This window comes from Condylura cristata, unplaced genomic scaffold (assembly GCF_000260355.1).
Source record: "Condylura cristata isolate star-nosed mole 26May11 unplaced genomic scaffold, ConCri1.0 scaffold00005, whole genome shotgun sequence".
Taxonomy (NCBI): Eukaryota; Metazoa; Chordata; class Mammalia; order Eulipotyphla; family Talpidae; genus Condylura; species Condylura cristata.
Genome location: NW_004567106.1, coordinates 55,166,890 through 55,186,290, shown reverse-complemented (window position 1 = coordinate 55,186,290; position 19,401 = coordinate 55,166,890). Strand labels below are relative to the sequence as shown.

The 19,401-nt window shown below is 37.0% G+C and overlaps 1 protein-coding gene across 4 annotated transcripts in view; it reads left to right on the top strand.

Annotated features, from left to right (window-relative positions):
• CADPS2 (Ca++-dependent secretion activator 2) overlaps nucleotides 1–19,401 on the top strand; it is a 392,026-nt gene that overhangs the window by 189,972 nt on the left and 182,653 nt on the right. For all 4 annotated transcript variants that reach the window (XM_004676989.2, XM_004676986.2, XM_004676984.2 and 1 more), the window contains exon 7: nucleotides 5,918–6,029. In XM_004676989.2, the coding sequence (XP_004677046.1) occupies nucleotides 5,918–6,029 (112 nt within the window). The remainder of the gene's footprint in view (nucleotides 1–5,917; nucleotides 6,030–19,401) is intronic.

The window sequence follows — 19,401 nt, the reverse complement described above, 5'->3', positions numbered from 1 at the left end:
GGTACAAGCCAGAGATGCGGAGGGTGAGAGGATTCACCAGAGACAGAGTGGGGAGCAGAACAGGCTGACTGACGAAGAACACTGCTGAGGGGAGCAGCGGGAGGTCAGGAGAGGTCTGCCACGCCATGTGGTCACCTCCGGGGCAGGCAGAGATCGAACTCATGCGGAAGTGGCTTTAGCTTCTTAGTGTTGTGCTTTAACCCGCTGTGCCACCAGGGAGAGCCTGTGTTTTTTTTTTTTAACTAAGATAATGTTAAGATCTCCATCAGGCCCCCAGTATGTAATGCAACCACCTTTTCCTTTAATATCAAAAACAGGAACAAATCAGGATGACATTCTCATAAATGCTTCACATTGAAAGTTATGAAAACTGTAATGTATGTTGATAAATTTGTGGAGGTGACAAATACCAACTTATGTATTATTGCATTTCTACACCACTGTATTTTATATTTAAGCCTTTCTTGGGATTTGTGTGTGTGTGACAGACTTTGTGCTTTAGACTTAAATTAAATTATCCCATATATTTATTACTTAGCCTATCTTCCTATACATAAGTTCTTTAAAATCTTGATTTCTATTCTTTTAGAAAGTTAGACTTTTTGGGTACTCTCTTTACCAAGTGAAATTGCAATGCAAGATGTGATAAATGATTCTCTTTAAAATTAGATGCTTCAAGCTAATGTCTTTGAACTATCATGCTATGAGGGGCAGACAAATGCCATGAGAGATTATATCTCCTATCTTTTCTGAAACCTGATCTTTTGCTAACCAGCTTGCTAGACTTCCCCAGAAGAAACTGATACATTTCTCTACTCTGGATATGGAGGTTTAATGACATGAATCCTTCTAAATGAAATACAGACTTTAGAGGATAATTTTGGCCTATTATTCTTGAGGCTTTAGCTGCCTTTAGAGCAACGAAATGGAAGCTCTCTCTTCGAAAGGAAAAAGGAACATCAGGAAACAACAGGGGGGAAATGAAGGTGAAACCCACAGGGTTTTTCTGTTATTACTTAAGTGAACATTTTCTACTCCAAGCCTTTCCCAAATGTTTTCCTGCTTTACAGTATGAAATGTACTCTCAGCATTACTTCTGCCTTATTACTGTGAAGAAAGATACTTTGTGTTGTTTATCCATCATAAGATACTTCAATGTGTTTTTGAAAGATCCTCCCAAAAGCTGAGGATCAAATTTAGTTATAGCAAAGGATATTTTCTAATGTTTCTCTTACAATTCATATTGTCAGTATTACAGACTATACATTATTTATAAAAGGAAAATTTAAGGTAACATGCAAATACCCACAAAGATTCAGGTATACTCAGTGTCTTTATCATTTCAGGTGGCTTTTTTTTTTAAGATTTATTTATTTATACAGAACTGGGGTACAGGCCAGAGGTTTGGGGTGAGAGGATTTCACCAGAGAGAGTGGGGAGCAGAACAGGCCAACTGACAAAGTACACTGCTGAAGGAGAGGTCTGCTGGGCCATGTGGGTCACCTCCGGGGCGGGATCAAACTCATACAGAGGTGGCTTTAGCTTCTTCGTGTTGTGCTTTAACCCACTGCGACACCAGGGAGGGCCCCCAGGTGGCTCTTTTATTCCTCCCCCTTGTCCTCCAGCCTCTTTTCTCCATCTCTCCCCATTTTTCTTAACCCAGTATTTCTCTCTTTTTTCCTCCTTTGACATAATTTACTATTAGTTAATACCCCTTCCCTCTCTCCCACTCACACCATTCCAAATATTTTCTGGATTTTAATGTCATCATTTTATGAAATGATTGAAACTTTACTGTTCAAAACTATCAGATCTGTTCCAGTGGTTATCATTTTGCTTGCACTGTCATGCTGACATCCACCACCATGGATCCTGGTGGAAATGGTTCACATTCTGTGTTCACGTGCTGTGTCACAGGTGAGGTGCTGCGGTGGGCTGAATGTGAGTTGTCTTCATTTATGCATGGACAGTTTAATAAGACAAATGTTAAGTTCATTTCCATATTGTAATCGTACTTGAGGCAATAAATATAGCCGAGGCAATGAATGAAACTATGTCATCCCTTTCTAGGCCATGAGAATCACATCTATCCATCTATCCATCTATCACATCTACTACAATAATATAACAGAAGCAGTCATTGCCATCCACAGTGTTTAGTCCTATCTTACTACCACAGGCAAGGACTGCTGTGCTGGTTATGCATTTTCTTCTCTTCTCTTCTTCCCTTCCCCTCCTTGACCCCCTCCCTCCTTCCCTCCTTTTCTTCCTACTTATCAGATTTTTAATCCTCATTTGTCTTCATATAAAGCTGTTTAGAATAACACTGATATTTGGGTCATTCTATTCATTAAGGCTGTTCTCTTTAATATATACTTGTGCAGATTAATTCCTTTGGCTTAGCTAAAAAGGTTGGAATATAGTATAATTTGAAGTCTAAATAATAGTATACTTCAGTGGATAGACGTGATTCTCCTGGCCTAAAAAGGGATGAGGTAGTTTCATTCATTGCCTCAGCTATATTTATTGCCTTCGGTGTAATATATTCTAGGTGGCTCAATTTAGATGGCTCAAATTGAAATTTCAAATCCACTTGAAGTCTGTCAGCAGTGATGACAGAAGCAATTTTATAAACATTGTTGGTCACTCAATTTAAACAAATTAAAGTGTAGAAACTTTGTTTTAACAAAAACGCTGTGTATTTTTCTCTATAAAAAAATTCATCTTTTTTATGAAGTAATAATGAAGCTTTCACTGTCTTTAGAGCAACAATTTACGGTAGTGTATGACATTTAGAGATGTAGCATCACACAACAGATGTCTGTTACCACATCTACCACCAAAACACCCATAATCTTCCACCAAAGTATATTGGGCCCCTCAACCCCTTAACTTTGTCATTATGACTATCTTTATAAGTAGAAGCAAAATAGTCCCATTGTGCCGAATAATTTAGATACTTAGGTTAAGTTTCTGCTGGTATATACATAATGCTGTCATGAGTAGGTCCCTGATGTGGTCTTCTCAGCACTCATAAATATCTTGTTAGGATAAATTCCCAGAGATAGCCTTGCTAGGTGAAAAGACATGAATCTAAATTTTGGGATAGAAATTTACAGTATACTTTATTTAATGGCATACTCATGAATAATCAATTATTTCAGTTGGTACATGAGCAACCCCATGTTTTCATAGCCAAGAAATCCCACTGTCCTTCCTGTCAAGGTGCTTTGTAGAGATTTTATTTATTTGAAGATTGATACTGAAAGTCTGAATCCTCATAAATAATACATTCATAGAAGTAGAACAAGCCAATATATCTCATCAAAGCAAATTGACAGCAAGGGTAATGCATTCTTTTATCACATAATCCAGAGAAAATACTAGGAAGATAATAACTGGTGTTAATTTCTGAAAGTGTTTAAACATGCCAGTTAACTAGAAAACAAGGAAATATCTTGGTGAATATTGAAGACAGGCCAAGTATCTTCCATAGTCCTTTCCCCAGTCCTTGGGTGGCACTTGGATATTTTAATTCTTTAGAACGTGCTGGTGCAGCCTCCATTTTAACCTGAATGTTGGAAATACTGATTTCTTTTTTTTTATTCTTTAAGCTGCATCTCATTTTTAAGTACTTTATGTCAGAGAATCCTAATCATTTAATGAGTGAGAGATGCACCATAGTGAATAAAGATGACAGAAATATTGTTAAACCTGCTCCTTTTGGAAGATCTGAGATACAAGTCTAATCTACAGAATTTGTTCGTTTTGTTTTTTTTTTTTTTTAAGATTTATTTATGCTTACAGAACTGGGGAACAGGTCAAAGGTGTGAGGGGTGAGAGGATTCACAGAGACAGACAGAGTGGGGAGCAGAACAGGCAGGCAGACTGAAATACACTGTTGAGGGAAGCAGCGGGCGGGTCAGGAGAGGTCTTCTGAACCATGTGGGTCAGCTCCCTGCTCAGGGATCAAATTCGTACTGCAGTGGCTGCAATCACTTCATTGTGCTGTGCTTTTAACCCGTTATGCCACCAGGAAAGGCCTGAATTCGCTCGTTTTCTCAAAGCCCACAGGGTCATGTGGGGCACAGTCCTTTACATAGACTGTGTTAATTAACTGAATTTATCTAACAAGGCGGCATTGGCAGGACATTGCCCTTCTTGAAGAATGACACAAGGATGAGCTTCAGAGAACTCACTGTGACCCTCATTGATGGTTTGGAATCAGCATTTTTCTCTTCAAAGTCCTGCATATTAGAGTAGCATCAAAATTTAAATGATAGAAAACAGTATCAGTACTTACAAAGGATTTTGAGAATTAGATGAAAATGCTGATTTAGTACATAAAGAAGTTTTTATGAAGGGAATTCTGTTTAAAAAGCTGAGCAACTTCTGTAGAATAGCCCATGTCTATGTGACTAATCTCTCATTTTTGCTTTCAATTATAAGAAAATGTCTCCAAAGTTTAATTTCCCAAATTTAACCATGAAAATGAAAATGAAAATGGTATATCATGGGAATCGCCTCCATTAATATTTCAGTCTGGTTTCCTGACTCTATTTGAGATTTGCAGTTCTATCCTATGAATTGAGAGGTTTTCTCTATTTCCTTATTTTGTTTCTCTATATTTTTATTCCTATTAGCTCTGCTTTATCTCTGATCATCTTAATTGGATGAAGTAGCAAAAAAACATCATTTGCTAGCTCCTTTCTAGAAGTCTATAAGAGAAATTAAGCAACTTTTCCATCCTAATTGAATCTCTCTTCCCTCTGGCATCTGATTTTAATTTCCAAAGAATGACTGCATCTGGATACTGGTTTATCCAGTCACTGAAGTGGTGTCTGTGTTACTGTGTCTATGTGACAATGTCAGAACTGATGTGGTTAGAAAAAATGTGATCACGATTTTGTGTTTGACTTTTGCTGTTTTTTTTTTTTATCCAAAGCTTTCAGGATATAGGTTATAAAATGAAGTTGAGATTGATTTGTGAACATGGCAAACGGTCTGTTGAAAACAATATATAAAAGTTGGTATTTTTTTTTATTTGATGATTTTTTTCACTCCAGGAGTCTATTAAGTCTCTCATTTTTTTTTTCCTTCTGTGCACATTTTCTCAATGGCATTTTATCATGTGCTGCATCGTATGTGTGTGATCTTAGTCATAAGAAATGTCGATATTTTAATATCAAGTGTATGCCAGTTGAGTTTGTAAATCTACTAAAATTGATTGATATGTGGTAAAGATGAATGCTATTAGTTTTTTTTTTTTTTTTTAAGCCAGGAAAGCATATTTTGTTAGGATGGTTTGAAAAGCCAGATGTCGACAGACTTTACTGCATTATTGGAGAGTATACTGGGAAATTAACTGCCAAGCACGTGTATTTTTATGATGCATATTTCTTTCCTTTTGAAAGAAGCTTTCAAAAATCATATAAAATAATAGACTTGAGATAATTACCTCCACCTTTAAAGATATAAATATTTAGTAAAGGCTTTCCAAAAAGTCATGGGATAATGTCTCCAGAATACAAAAATAGTTTCCTGAGAAACTTCCCGCTGTTTAAACAGATCCTTAATTTTCCCCAGCCATCTGTAAAAATGGTGTTGTAATTTGTCTTTGAATTAACAAAATAATAGATTTAAGTGAATCTATAATGCTTTCCCTTAACCTTAATTCTTATTGCAGTTTTATATTCTAGTGTACTCATTTCTGAATTGGCAATTATTATGTGTTATAATAATTAAAATGAGTTATTTTCTTCCTTGACTATGCCATCTGTCAGAAGCAAAAACAAAGATAATAATGTCACAGAGCCACAAAAGATTCAGTATTGCTTAACGGGCCCTCGAAGGAGACAGTTACCTGGGGGAAAAAATGAAGACCACATTTTAAGAACTCTTTGTTACTTTATTCCAGATGGGGCACTCAAGGAGATTTCACCACTACCCACCCTCGGCCTGTGGTCAAAGTTAAACTCTTCACGGAGAGCACAGGAGTCCTGGCCCTGGAAGATAAAGAACTGGGCAGGGTGAGTAGGACCAAGCATGGCATCTGAGCTCGCAGGATTTTAGCTTCATTTGATTCAGAGTTAAGCTAGACTCATATGAGATGTGTGACCTTGCTGTTCATTAAGTACGTAAAATGTATTTATAATCTTCCATGGTCCAGCTTCTACCTTTAATTGACTTAAACACAGTCAATTCTGTGGCAATAACTGGGAGGTGCTGGCTGTGAAGTTCACACAGCACAGTCATGGACTCGGTCACTCTTCACTGTGCCACTGGCCAGGGAGTGTGAATGGCATAGGCCAATTGGTCCACCTCTGGCAAATGCCTACTGAGACGTCGTGAACATGTGTCATGGCATGTGATGTGCTGTGAAATTCATGTCTGGGGCAGGCTGGCTAAAATAACCCCAGTTAGATCACCTCCTGTGAATAGGAAAATTCACTTCCCATGATGATAAGTGGTTTTTATTTAACACATTCTTGTCCTTGGGTTAAAAGCCGTTGTACATATTGTGTCATCATGGATGTTTAGTAACACTGATTTCAGCACTGTATCCATTTCAGAAGCACAGCCTTGCATCTTGACAGATGTTTATACCAAATCTCCAGCTTTCATACCTAATATTCACTATGTTCCATTTAAAACTGAAAACATATACAATCATTCTCTCTATAAAATCTTCCAATGTCTCTTCATTTCTTTGACATAAAATTCAAGCTAGTGGAGCATCTGAGCGGTGCTTTTCAAGGTGCGACCGTGCATCTGCATTATCAGCATTACCTGAAAAATCTGTATATGAGTGTTTGTAATAGCTTTATTTGTGATTGTTGAAAATTGGAAGCAGTAAGATAATATTCAGTAGGGTTAAATAATTGTTTAATAAGCTTGGTGCATCCATGCAATGGGTACTATTCAGCAATAAGAAGAAATGAGCTATTAGTTCATGGAACAACATAAATGTGAATGCAAGTGAAATAAAGCAAACTCAGAAGTTTACATAGTATATGGTTTTTTTCTAGAAAAGTCATACCTATTGGACAAGTATTTGCTGGGGATTCACCAAAGAAGGGATAATGGTTTGATGTACAGGGAATTTTAAAGGTAGAAGAAGCACTTTTTTTTTTAATTTATTTATTTGTGCATACAGAACTGGGGTACAGGCCAGAGGTGCAGGGGCAGTGAGAGGATTCACCAGACAGAGTGGGGAGCAGAACAGGTAGATTGACAAAGTACACTGCTGAGGAGAGCAATGGGCGGGTCAGGAGGGGTCTGCTGCACCACGTGGATCATCTCCGGGGCTTGGTTCGAACTCATGCTGAAGTGACTTTAGCTTCTTAGTGCAGTGCTTTAACCTGCTGCGCCACCAGGGAGGGCCCAGGATACACTTTTTACTGTGTTGGATGCATAAAGTATATACTTGCCCAAACCTGTAGCATGGTACATCATGGAGAGTCTACTTTAATGTGCACACACACACACACACTCACACACACACTTCTCTGGGGTATAAAATAGACCCCAGCATTGAATGGAGACTGACTGCTACACTTTGCAGGTCATCTTAATGTTATCACAAATGTATGTCTTCATTGCACTGAAGGGGCAATGAGAAAAGTCATAGGCCTAAGCAAGCTAAGAGAGAAACAGTCACTTGCAAACACTGCCTTCCTCAGCTGATGGATATTCGCATGACCAGTAGCCTTTCTCACCTAGCATGATAGTATGAGTAGGGCACACCGCACTTCTGGATATTCATTCAGAGAACCCCAACATAAACCCAATTTAATTGTAAGATAAATATCAGACACAACCAGACTATGGCGCATGGTACAAGAGGTTTGACCAGTATTCAAGACTGGCAAGAAAGTGAAAACCAACATTTGTAGGACTACAGATGCCAAAGAGATAAGACAACTAGATTGGCTCTTGGATAAGAAAGAGAGTGTGGATGAAAAAACTGGTGGTGTCCAGAGTCTGGGGACAGTGTTGGGACATATACGTTATGGTTGACACTAATAGTGGGGAAAACTGATAGACATACAGGAACTTTCTCTATGACCTTTGCAACAAACCTAAAACTATTGTAAAATGTAAAGTTTCATTTTAAAAAGATTTATAACAGAGGCTTTTTCCAAAAGGCTTCAGGATGCATTTTCTAAGAAACAACCATTTTTCTCACATCATTTCAATTTCATTTCATACCTAGGAAATGTAATATTGATTCAGCATCCAATTTCCTAATTATCTCAACATGCCTATAAAAGCTGGGTTATCTCCATTATTTAAGTTGCTATCCAGGTCACATACTGTGTTTGATTATCATGACTCTTTAGACTCCTGACTCTCATACTATAAAATGCCACCCTCGACCCCCACCTTTTTCTTGGCATGGGGGTGAGCCTTTATATTACTGACATGTTTTTAAAGTTCAAGCTCATGCGGGTAGATTCAGAGTTCAGAGTGTTTTACTTAACACCACAGAATTCCCTCAAACTCACTTTTAGGGTGTGTTTTGTTTTGGATTTGTCTTTCTGCCTTTTCATGATTGGATCCAAGTAGACATTATTGAGGAAACATGAGGTGATGTGTTGTGTTTTGCATTGCATCATACAGGGGTTACCTAGTGGAAGACTTCACTGATACTTGGTGGTAGTAGTAAGACTCAATCCCATCGGTCTCTGTGTTCTGATTTCTGAGATGTTACCAGTTTCAGCTTTTAGTCTTACTACCCCAGATCTGTAGTGAGCACATGTTCCTTTCAGTGGTAATGGAGGTTAGAAACCAACACCCCGTGTATCCAGTGTATCCACTTATCATTAAGATGAACATAATTGGGCCTCCCTAGTGACCTAGGAGTTATGTCTCAGTGCTACCTTCAGTGGCCGAGTTTGATCCCCAACCAGGGAGGTGACCCACATGGTGCAGCAGACCTCTCCTGGCTCACCCACTGCTCCCCTCAGCAGTGTACCTCAGTCAGTCAGCTGTTTTGCTCTTACTCTGTCTCTGGTGAATCCTCCCCAACTTCCCTCCACCCATCTGGTCTACACCTTAGTTCCTCAATACAAAACAAACAAACAAACAAACAAAAACCATGCATTTACTGGTTCCCTAATAAATTTACTCATTTATGTCTTAAATACATGCAAAATTATTTCAGAAATAGCAGTATTGCTACCGACAACAAACTTACAAAGTAAGGTCAGCATTTCTTTTCAGTTCATTTTACCCTTAAACTGTATCCCAGAAAGGGTCTGATTACTGTGTTCAGAAGGAGTTCGGTACAATAGGAGATCTTATTTGTAAATACTAATAATGAAAATCACTGAGGAAACTACAGGTTCAGTCATCATGGGGATTTTTCTGACACATTTATCAGACAATAGTTTTCACCTAAGCAGCTCACTGGAGGGTTTATTTCACGAAGTTTGCAGCGCTGGCTAAGGTTTATGCCATTGACTCTTTAAGTGTGATCCAGTGGTGTTTCCTCTCTGGATCTCAGATCCCTTATCTGTAAACCCTCTGGTCATTCTAATTCTAATTCTCTCTCATTTTTTATTGGTTAACTGGTTGCTCTTCAAACAAAATCCCATTTAATCCTCTTCAGATTGTAGTAACATTCCAAATTCTAATAAGGAAGACAAGAATCTAAGAGTTTAAAACTGCTTAATAAATTCCAGAGGCAGGATTTGATTCAGGTTTTCTGACCCCATAGTTTATACCCTAAAACAATCACTACTACACCTGATAAAAGGAAATTTGAAAGTATTCCGTAACTCATGTCGTGGGGCAATTTAATTCCATGATTAAAGCAGGAAGTGAGCATGATTTAAGTGAAGCCATTTCATACATAGTCACTTAATACTTTTTTGGATCATTTTATATGCTGATTGACTCTTTTCTGACTGTCCTTTTATTTGTGTCAAACCTCAACTCTGTGTATATATAAGAACCACCTCTGGAGTGATTAGGCTTAGGTTCCAGACTCACACTTACGTCAATTTGGGGGTGACACAAGGAGGAGTATTTGAAACATTTCCTGAGAAATGCTAATGATCCATAGGCCTGGGAAGCACTACTACAAATATTACCACTGATCCTAATGTCTGGCGAGGAGTGAGAACTAGTAACTCATGAGGTAAAGATCAAGCTTATCTAGGCATTGGGCAGTTGAAGGTTATATTCACAGCAGGTGCTTGGCTTACAGATTTTGTTTGTGGATGGCAGGTGCAAATCCCTATTTATGGAAATGGAGGTGGCATATGGAGATTTTTCATCTGAATCGGTAGCCAAACCTCCACTAAGTGCAAAAGAAATACCTGGAGGCAGAACGGGGAATTTTCTCAGGAAGCTTTTATGGGTATGTCCCTGCAGGTAAATAGCTGGCCAGTCAGGCACCCAAAGGTTCACAGTTCACCAAAATTCACAACGATGTCTTTCTGCACCCTAAAAGCGAGGCTGTCCAGAGCATAGCCCTTTAAAAGTCTGAACAACTCAATGAGGTATCTATGTGCAATGCCATTTTCACTGAAAGTTTCTGGATGAATGTTTGTGCTCCTGGGCAACTAATTTGCCATCTGAGGTTCTTGAGTACAGAGCACATTTTGAGGCATTTACCCACATTATTTTTCACTTTTAGAAATGTTGCTCTGAAGGCATTATTTCTGGCAGAAAAATACAGTCTTGTCTGTTCGGGTACTCTGAGTTCATGGCCTTGTTTCTGGCATTACTATTCTATTGCAGGAAGCTCTTTTTTCTCCCTGTGGACTGAGGTGCATACAATGTGAAAATTTGTTTTCCTTTAGAGTAAGAGGAGCCAGTTCATACTTTGATTAACTGAATCATAACTTTATCAAATAATATTTCAAGACTCTAAAAGCCTTAAAATTTACGCACCTCCTGTATTCAAGGGTAGTCGTACTCTTAAAATTAAGGTCTTCATTTTATGTATTTTTCTTACTTTTTTTTTTTTTTTTTTACTTTTTGAATATCTGTACTAGATTCAATAGTTCCTAATATGGAGTTGTTAAAAATCATTGTTGTCACAGTCATTGTGCTTGTTTTAGAAATGCAAATGCTATATGGAAACAGTGGACAGTGGTGAATTTCCGTTATATTTTAAATGTTAAGATAAATTAGCCTTGCTGGACTGATTGTTCCATTAACATGAAGTATTATCTGGGCCCTCCCTTGTGGCACAGCAGGTTAAAACACAGCACTAAGAAGCTAAAGCCACTTCAGCATGAGTTTGATCCCAGCTCTGGAAGTGATCCACATGGCACGGCAGACCTCCCCTAACCCTCCCTCTGCTCCCCTCAGCAGTGTACTTCTTCATTGGCCTGCTCTGCTCCCCACTGTCTCTGGTGAATCCTCTCACCATCCCTGCACCTCTGGCCTGTACCCCAGTTCTGTATGCATAAATACATCTTTATAAAAATGGAGTATTATCTTTCAAACTGCTTGTTACATCTTAATATAGCAAACAAAAACTTGCATTTTTGCCTTTGTCAACAAGTTGTTTCTTCGTTTTGTTTATGAAACATCACAAGAGACTCATCTGAGTACTATCAGAATATGCATAATTTTTATTTGTTTCTCAGAGTTGAGAAGAGAGAAACCATCAGGTCCATTGCTTTTCCAGATGAACTTTAGAATCAGTTTGTGGCTTTTGGCAGCAAATAGCCCAGTGTGATTTTGATTGATTGCATTGAATCTCTGTATCAGAATGGGGAGAATAAGTGTGCAAACAATATTGAGTTTCGTGACCCATAAATTCCATATATCTGTTATTTATGTAGGTCTCATTTCTTCACCTAGCAGAGGCCTCGTTTTCAGTGTACAAGTCTTGTGCTCTGTCACACTTGCCACTGAAGACTTCATATTTTTGATGCTATTCTAAATGCTATCATTTTCTTTCAATGATTTAGTTCTGCAACCTTATAAACTCACAAATCCTAGTAATACTTTTGTAGGTTTTTTTTTTTTTTGAGGAACAGTATTGTTGTCTAGAATTTAAAAGTTTGATTTCTTCTTCCTGACCTAAAAGGCCTTTCTTCCTTGTTGTGGCCTTATTATACTGACTAGACACTGATTATTGGACAGAATTGGTGAAAGTGAACAACCATAGTCCTGTGCACATTTCCCACCCTATAAAATGTCTCTGGTATATTGTTGTTCAGTTTTTCTTTATTACAGTTGCTTTCCCCTTCTCCCCAATCCCTTATGCTCCTGCTATGAGTAAAAACATCTGGTATTTTTCTTTTTCTTTCTGGCTTATTTCACTAAGCATGATCCCTTCCACCTCCATCTATATTGCGGCAAAAAATCATCTGTTTATCTTTTTGATTGCTGAGTAATATTCCATTGTGTATATGCACCACAACTTTTTAATCCAGTCATCTACTTTTGGGCATTTGGGTTGATTCCATGTCTTTCTTACTGAAATAGAGCAGCAGTAATCTGGGAGTGTAGGTGTCCTTTTGAATCAATATTTTTGTGTCCTTTGGGTAGGTACCTAGGAGTGGGATTGCTGGGTCATAGGGTGAGTTGGTGTTGGGAAGTCCACAGGGATTACAATTGAGATGGAAAATGGCACAAAATGAAGAATGATGGAAAAATAAATTTTAAAAATAAGAAAGTGAACAACATTGTCTTGTGAATGATCTGAAAGCATTTGTTCTTTCAACATTAAGTATAATGTTCTCTGTTGACTTTGAAAGACTCATCAGGCTGATAGTTCCTTCTGTTGAATTTTATTCATTTTTGGCTCTGATCTTTATTATTTCTTTTGGACTTAATTCATAGTGATTTTTCTACTAATGTAAGAACTGAAACCTTTGATTTGAGAAACATCTGTTCTTTCTAATGCCGGAATTTACTGCTGTCTTCCCTAAATATTGCTTTAGTTCCATCCAGTAAATTTTTATGTTTTTGTACTTTCATCCTGTTTAAAAAAAAGAAATACAACACTGCTTTATTTTGATTCCTTTGACCTGTGGGTTTTTTAAAAATGTACCATTCAGTTTATACACTTTTGAGTGTGTTCCAGGGTTCTGTTATTGATTTGTAATTGTTCTAATGTGCTTAGAACATATACTTTCTATGACTTTGATCTTTCTAAAATTTATTGAGATTTAGTTTATAGCCCAGAAGAAGGTGATCCATCTGGTGAATGTTCCATGTACAATTGAAAGGACTGTATATCATTCTGTTGTTCAAGAGTGCTTCATAAATGTCTAATAATTCAAATTATTGTCAAAATCCCCCATTTTTGCTGGTCTTGAGTCTGTTTTTAAATCTATTGTTGAGAATTTGGTATGAGATCTGTAATTATAATTTGGGGTTGCTTTATCATTTTCTACTTCATGAGTCATGAAGATCTATTCATTAGGTTCATAAATACTTAGTATCACTCTTTGCTTACCATGATGTGACCACCGTGTCATTATGAATGACATTTCCTTACCCTCGTGATGTACTTTGTTTTTAGATTAATTTTATCTGAGGCATCCCAGCTTTCTTTTAAGGAATGTTAGTGTATTATATTATTTTCCTGCTTTGTTTCCCTGACATATAAAATATGTTTATTGAATAAATAGTAAATAAATGGACCCACAGTTTTCATTGCCTTGGTAGGTTTGTCAGTTGAGAGTTTTATACATTTTATTTTATATTTCATATTGTTTTCAGTTTGAAAGCATTAACATTGCTTTGCAACACTGCATGTGAACCCGAGCTACAGGATCACACCTCCTCTGATTCTTGTCACCCCACCACACCCTCTACTAAGACTCCCACAGTCCTCCACCATAATCGATTTTTGTCCCTCCAAGCCTTCTTCTCCACCCTCCTGCCCACTTCTGATAGCCTTAATTCCACAGAGTTCTAAGGTTCATTATTGGTTTGATTTTAATCCACTTTTTGTTTTGTTTCCTTACATTCCACAGATAAATGAAACAATGAGATTAATTTCACCTTCTTAATTATTTTGCTTAACATTACCCTCTCCATTTTCTCCACGTTGTCACAAATGGCAAGAGTCCCTTTCTCACCAAGTGGTATTCCTTTGTGTGTATGCGCCTCATTTTCTTAATCCATTCATCTGTCCTTGGGCTCTTGGGCTGTTTCCATAACTTGACTCTTATAAGTAGTGCTACAATGTACATGGAGGTGTATAGTCCTTTGAATTGGGGTTTTTGCATGCTTTACCTTTAATTTGATAATCTCTGTATTTTAGTGGGGATATTTTTCTGTAGATTAATATTTATTAAAATTGTTATATCTAACACTGATGTTTAGCCATTTGTTTTCCTTTGCTTCTCTTTCCTTTAATCCCTTTAACTTCTTTTAGGGTAATTGACATTTTGAGTGTTTTTTTTTCTTTGTTGACCTATTAATGATAACTATATAACTATTGCTATTTTAGGTGTTACTTGAACTCAGTCTACAAGTGATACAAGTGATATTATGACACTTCCTATATAAAGAATTTTACAATATCATATCTCAATTTTCTTTTTACGACATTTATCATCATTTCAGCGATAACATCTAACAGTTTCTGACCCACAATACAATACATTTGAAGGATGAGTGAGCAAAGGAATAAGTTTTGTGATGTTGCCTGATTCATTTTCATTTCTCCTGTCTACTCTCGGTAGTCAGTCACATGAGTCAACTTTTGTTTGATCCTCTGAGCTTTCTAGCCTCATGATAGAATGGAACCTTTGCAGAGTAATAAGCAGTCTGGGTCGTAAGGTGAGAGGTAATGAGATGGTAGCATGGTCAGCCCATCTCAGAGTGCACAGAAACAGAAGGTTGGACCCGCCCACTAATCTAATCTCTTCTTTTGATAACATCTTTTTTTAATTACTACATCCAGACTGTCCTGTGCATCTTAGAGCTAGCCAGTGCTACTTTAAGAATATCTGCCTCTACTATCGTTAGGACTCATATGGAAAATTAAGTGCTTTCATTCCCTCTAGTTTTTTTGTTTTAATCTATTACATGAGTCAAAACTAAGATCTTTAGGTCATTCAGATTAGTTGTTGTTGAGTATGACAGATTGACTAGCTTGGAACTTGCTTCTAGAAGACTTTGATTCTGGTATTGGCTGTACCATAACAGCATGAACAAGTCCTTAACTTCTCTCCTTCTGCTCTGACCTATATTCTTCACTCACCATCCTTTCATCTTATCACGTATTTTTCTGAATCTGTTGAATGTTTTGCAGCATATGAAAATATATACCAAGATTTTTCAAAATCATACTCTGTGTCTGTGTTACTTTCCATTAGTTAAATGATTTCTAATCACTTTGCATGCATATAGGATAAAAAATCGAGAAAGTTTTCATGCATCTTCTCATTTTGGCAAAATGATAATTTATGATTATTAGATGTTGTATACATGTCTTACTCCAATAAAGAGGAATTTACTTCAGGGTGTAAGTTGGTTTTAATATAAATGCTATCCCTTCTTTGTAAACTCATCAAGCCCATAACATTTTGCCTATAATTATATTTTCCAAATTCTTCACTTTTGAAGGATGTGGCTTGTTACCCAAATGTAGACATTGTCTCATTCCTTCCCATTTTTCGTCATATGTTACAGATTCACAAAATTGGCTTTAAGAATTCTTAATAGTACTTCATAATCAAAGACTAAGAACAAAGCTCAATTACTTGTATGGTATTTGTGAAGTAATTATGGGAATAATGTGTTGAATTGAGAAAGGGATGTTAAATTAAAAATACCTGCTACCTAGAAGTAATTTTTCCTTAGGTACTCATTTAACTTAAGTGTCACGTTATTTACATAATAGAGTAATGACCGTCTTTTAAAGGTGATGTGAGAATTAATTTAAATTTCGCAAAGCTCTTTCAGACACACCTTTGAAGGATTCTGTATAAATGCCAAGCATTATTATAACTAGACTGGTAAAAAGAAACATGATAAAGTAGTGCCCTCCAATAGAAATCTGTGTTGGTAAGGAAATATAAAGGTTACTGCTATTCATAATTTATGACTGAGGGGAATAGTTCAAGAAGAATAATGATGCTTTCCTGTCTAGATAAGTCTTAAAAACCACAGATGTAACTGTGATGGAATATATTATTCCATCCAAGGAGAGCTATGAAATCGACACCTTACAAGCAATACGTGATACTCAAAGATGTTTAAAGGCCAGTATTTTTAATTAAGTCATAGAAAAATATAGTGACAAACAAACTTGACTGTATCTTTCCAGTTCTTCAAGAAAGACTTTCAAATAGAAAAAAAAAAATCTGATCATATAGGTGTATGGAACTTGAACTTAATTAGAACTATGGAAATGGAGATCCTCATTCTAGTAACTAATTGTCCACATTATTCTTTGCTTTAAATATTTTTAACTGATAATGAAAGTTAAAATTTTGACCTAATTTCATTAACACAAAGTAAAAGCAGTAACTATTTTTTTCCCCCAAAACAAACTATTATTACAGTGAAAAGGCTTCTGGAGTGTAAGAGAATTAAACACACAACTTTTGTTATTGTCATCAGACAAAACTGCTAGAAATCTAACGTGTAAAAGTGTCTTTGAATCACATACTTAGCAGAAGAAATTTTAAAAGTTATTTTATTGGTCTTTATGGTCCATTTAATATTAGTGTTTTGTAACACATTGCCAGAAATTTAGTGGCTTAAAGGAACACAAATTTATGGAGAGCATTGTTCAAAATGAATATCAGTGGGCTAATAAATTCAAGGTGTTGGCAGAGTTGTGTTCTTTGCCAAAGGATCTGGAAGAGAATGCGATTTTTAAACCAGACTGCTTACATTCCTTGGCTAATGGCCCTTCTGTTTCCCAAACCAGCAATGACTAGTTGAGAATTTCTCACTTCACAGAATTCCAACCCTTACTCTAATGCCTGACTCTTTTATATTTAAGCAACCTTGTGTTTTTATTAGATTATGTGTGTGTGTGTGTGTGTATGTGTGTGTGTGTTTGTGTGTATGTAATATAGGATAATTTTCCCCTATTTTAAGGTCAGCTGATTAACATGCTTAATTCAGTCTAACCCTTTGTTATGCAAGATAATGTTTCTGTGGCTTGGGACATCTTTGAGAAACTAATATTCTCCCTGGCATGGTTCAGAAATGGATAAAATGAGAATTTCATAGATTCTAGCATTTGCTCCTCTCATTTACTCTTATCAAATGCTGTCAATATTTTTGTCTTTTTCCATTTTCACTTCAAGGAGGCATCAATTTTAGGTTTGCCTTTATCTACTAATTTCTCTAAATGTCTACCATGTGCAGGAAACTATGGTGAAGATAGCTTAACTAAAGTTTCTGGTTTAAATTATCCTGTATACCACAGATGGATCCTCTGTTTACCACACAATCAGTAGCTCCTGCCTCAAGGAGCAGGAGCTCCTGCCCTCAGAGAGCTCTGTTAAAGGCATTTTAATAGAGGTCAGACTTTATTTGGGAATAATTTGCACACTTGGGATTTTCTTTTCCACACTCTCTCCCTAACCCCCACCATGCACATAACAAAGTTTTAAATTCCTATATTTTAATAAGCAAAAGTCAGGATAATGTATAGTGAAGGTCCTACTTTCCTTTTCTTTCTCACTATTTTTGTAAAAGGTTTGGGCCTGGAGGACTGTAGGTGGTTGGGTGGCAGGTAAACTATGGTGACTGCACCTGAGGGAAAAACCCTACATTGTAAAATAAATAAATAAATAAACAAGGATGTTTAAAGAATAAAGAAGAAAAAGAAAGAAAAGGTTTTAACAAAAAAATACTATACAGAAATAAAGACACTACAGTTCTATCAGGCCAGGTGTGTATTTGGTAAGGGGCTGGGAGTTTGATTAATTCTATATTGTAAATTCCAGGATTCTTTCCAACTTTGAAAATAGGGAACAGGATTTAGCCCACGGACAATAAGGTTTACAGAAGACTGAATGCTGATCTTTCAGTCTACAAAAGAGCATTGTGTTTGGGAGAGGGAGCAGGTGTTCGTTGTTTCAAGTAGGGAGTACAGAAAACTGATATTAGATCAAAGGAGAAATAGTATAAATTAAGCAACCTCAAGTGTATTAAAACACTGGGTAATGTTACTAAGGATGTAGATTTCCCAGAGAAACCATCTGATTTATCTTCTCCACACTCAAAAACTAGAGGCTCTGATATTGGAGCAAATAAATGTTGCTAATTAACATGTTCTAAATAAAGAATTATTGAAAGGGCATAATAAACTCACCGACTCCTTTCACAATGCAGACTCTCTCAAGGCCTTACGCCCTCAAGAAGGTACTTGAAAGGTTCATAAGGAGTAAGTATAATGAAAATGTGGTAACTTATAAAATCTGCCAATTGAATTAGATAAATGTTAACTGAATCTAAAAAGTCAAGGTTTCTCATGAAGGTAGTTCTACTTGTCTTTGGAGTTGTTTCCTTGGGTATTTCCTTAAAATACCCTATGTCTCAAGGACATCTGATTGTCAACAAAAAAGATTGTTAATAACAAATTGAAACATGAATACAGCAAATGCCATTTTTAGTCCTCTCTCTCTTTTATTTTTTTTTAAGATTGATTGATTTATGCATATAGAACTGGGGTACATCCAGAGGTACAGGGGCATTGAGAGAATTCACCAGAGACAGATTGGGGAGCAGAACAAGAAGATTGAGGAAATATACCACAGAGGGGAGCAGTGAATGGGCAGGACAAGTCTACCACACCATGTGGGTCATCTCCTCGGCCTGGGATTGAACTCTTGCTGAAGCTGCTGCAGCTAGCTTCAGAGTGCTGAGTTTTAACCTGTTGTGCCAACAGGGAGGGCCACTTTCTCTTTTTTAAAGATGTACTCTTAAAGCAATTCATCTTAGTTGCCTGGCAGGACACCACCCACACATTAAGTCACATGACGCTTCTCCAGGATATGCACAGCTGGACGGGGGGGGGGGGAGTTATTCTTTATTCAAGCACATAAAGTTGATTTTCATCCCTTGATTTAAAAAGATTCCTTTGTTTACAAGTTATGGGATAATATACAATCTCCTTATGAAAATGCTTTCTTCCCTTCCAGGTCTTTATTTCTGACCAGATCATTTTCACAAACTTCCAATTTCCTTACCCCAGTCAACCTACCTGGCCACAAACCCCCGCCCCTTTAATGAAAAGGGACTTTAATACAATATATATACAATACGGAACACAAGAATATAACTTCTAAATCAAACACCTGAAGTTACCCATCCCCTTGTGGGCAAAAGTCAACCCAAAAGGGATTGACCCAAAGGAAGGCCTGAAAGCTGCCACAAGACTAAAGCACCTTCTTGCCAGGACCCATGAAAAAGGGTCAGAGATGACCAGACAAGTCTGGGAGGCAAAGAGCA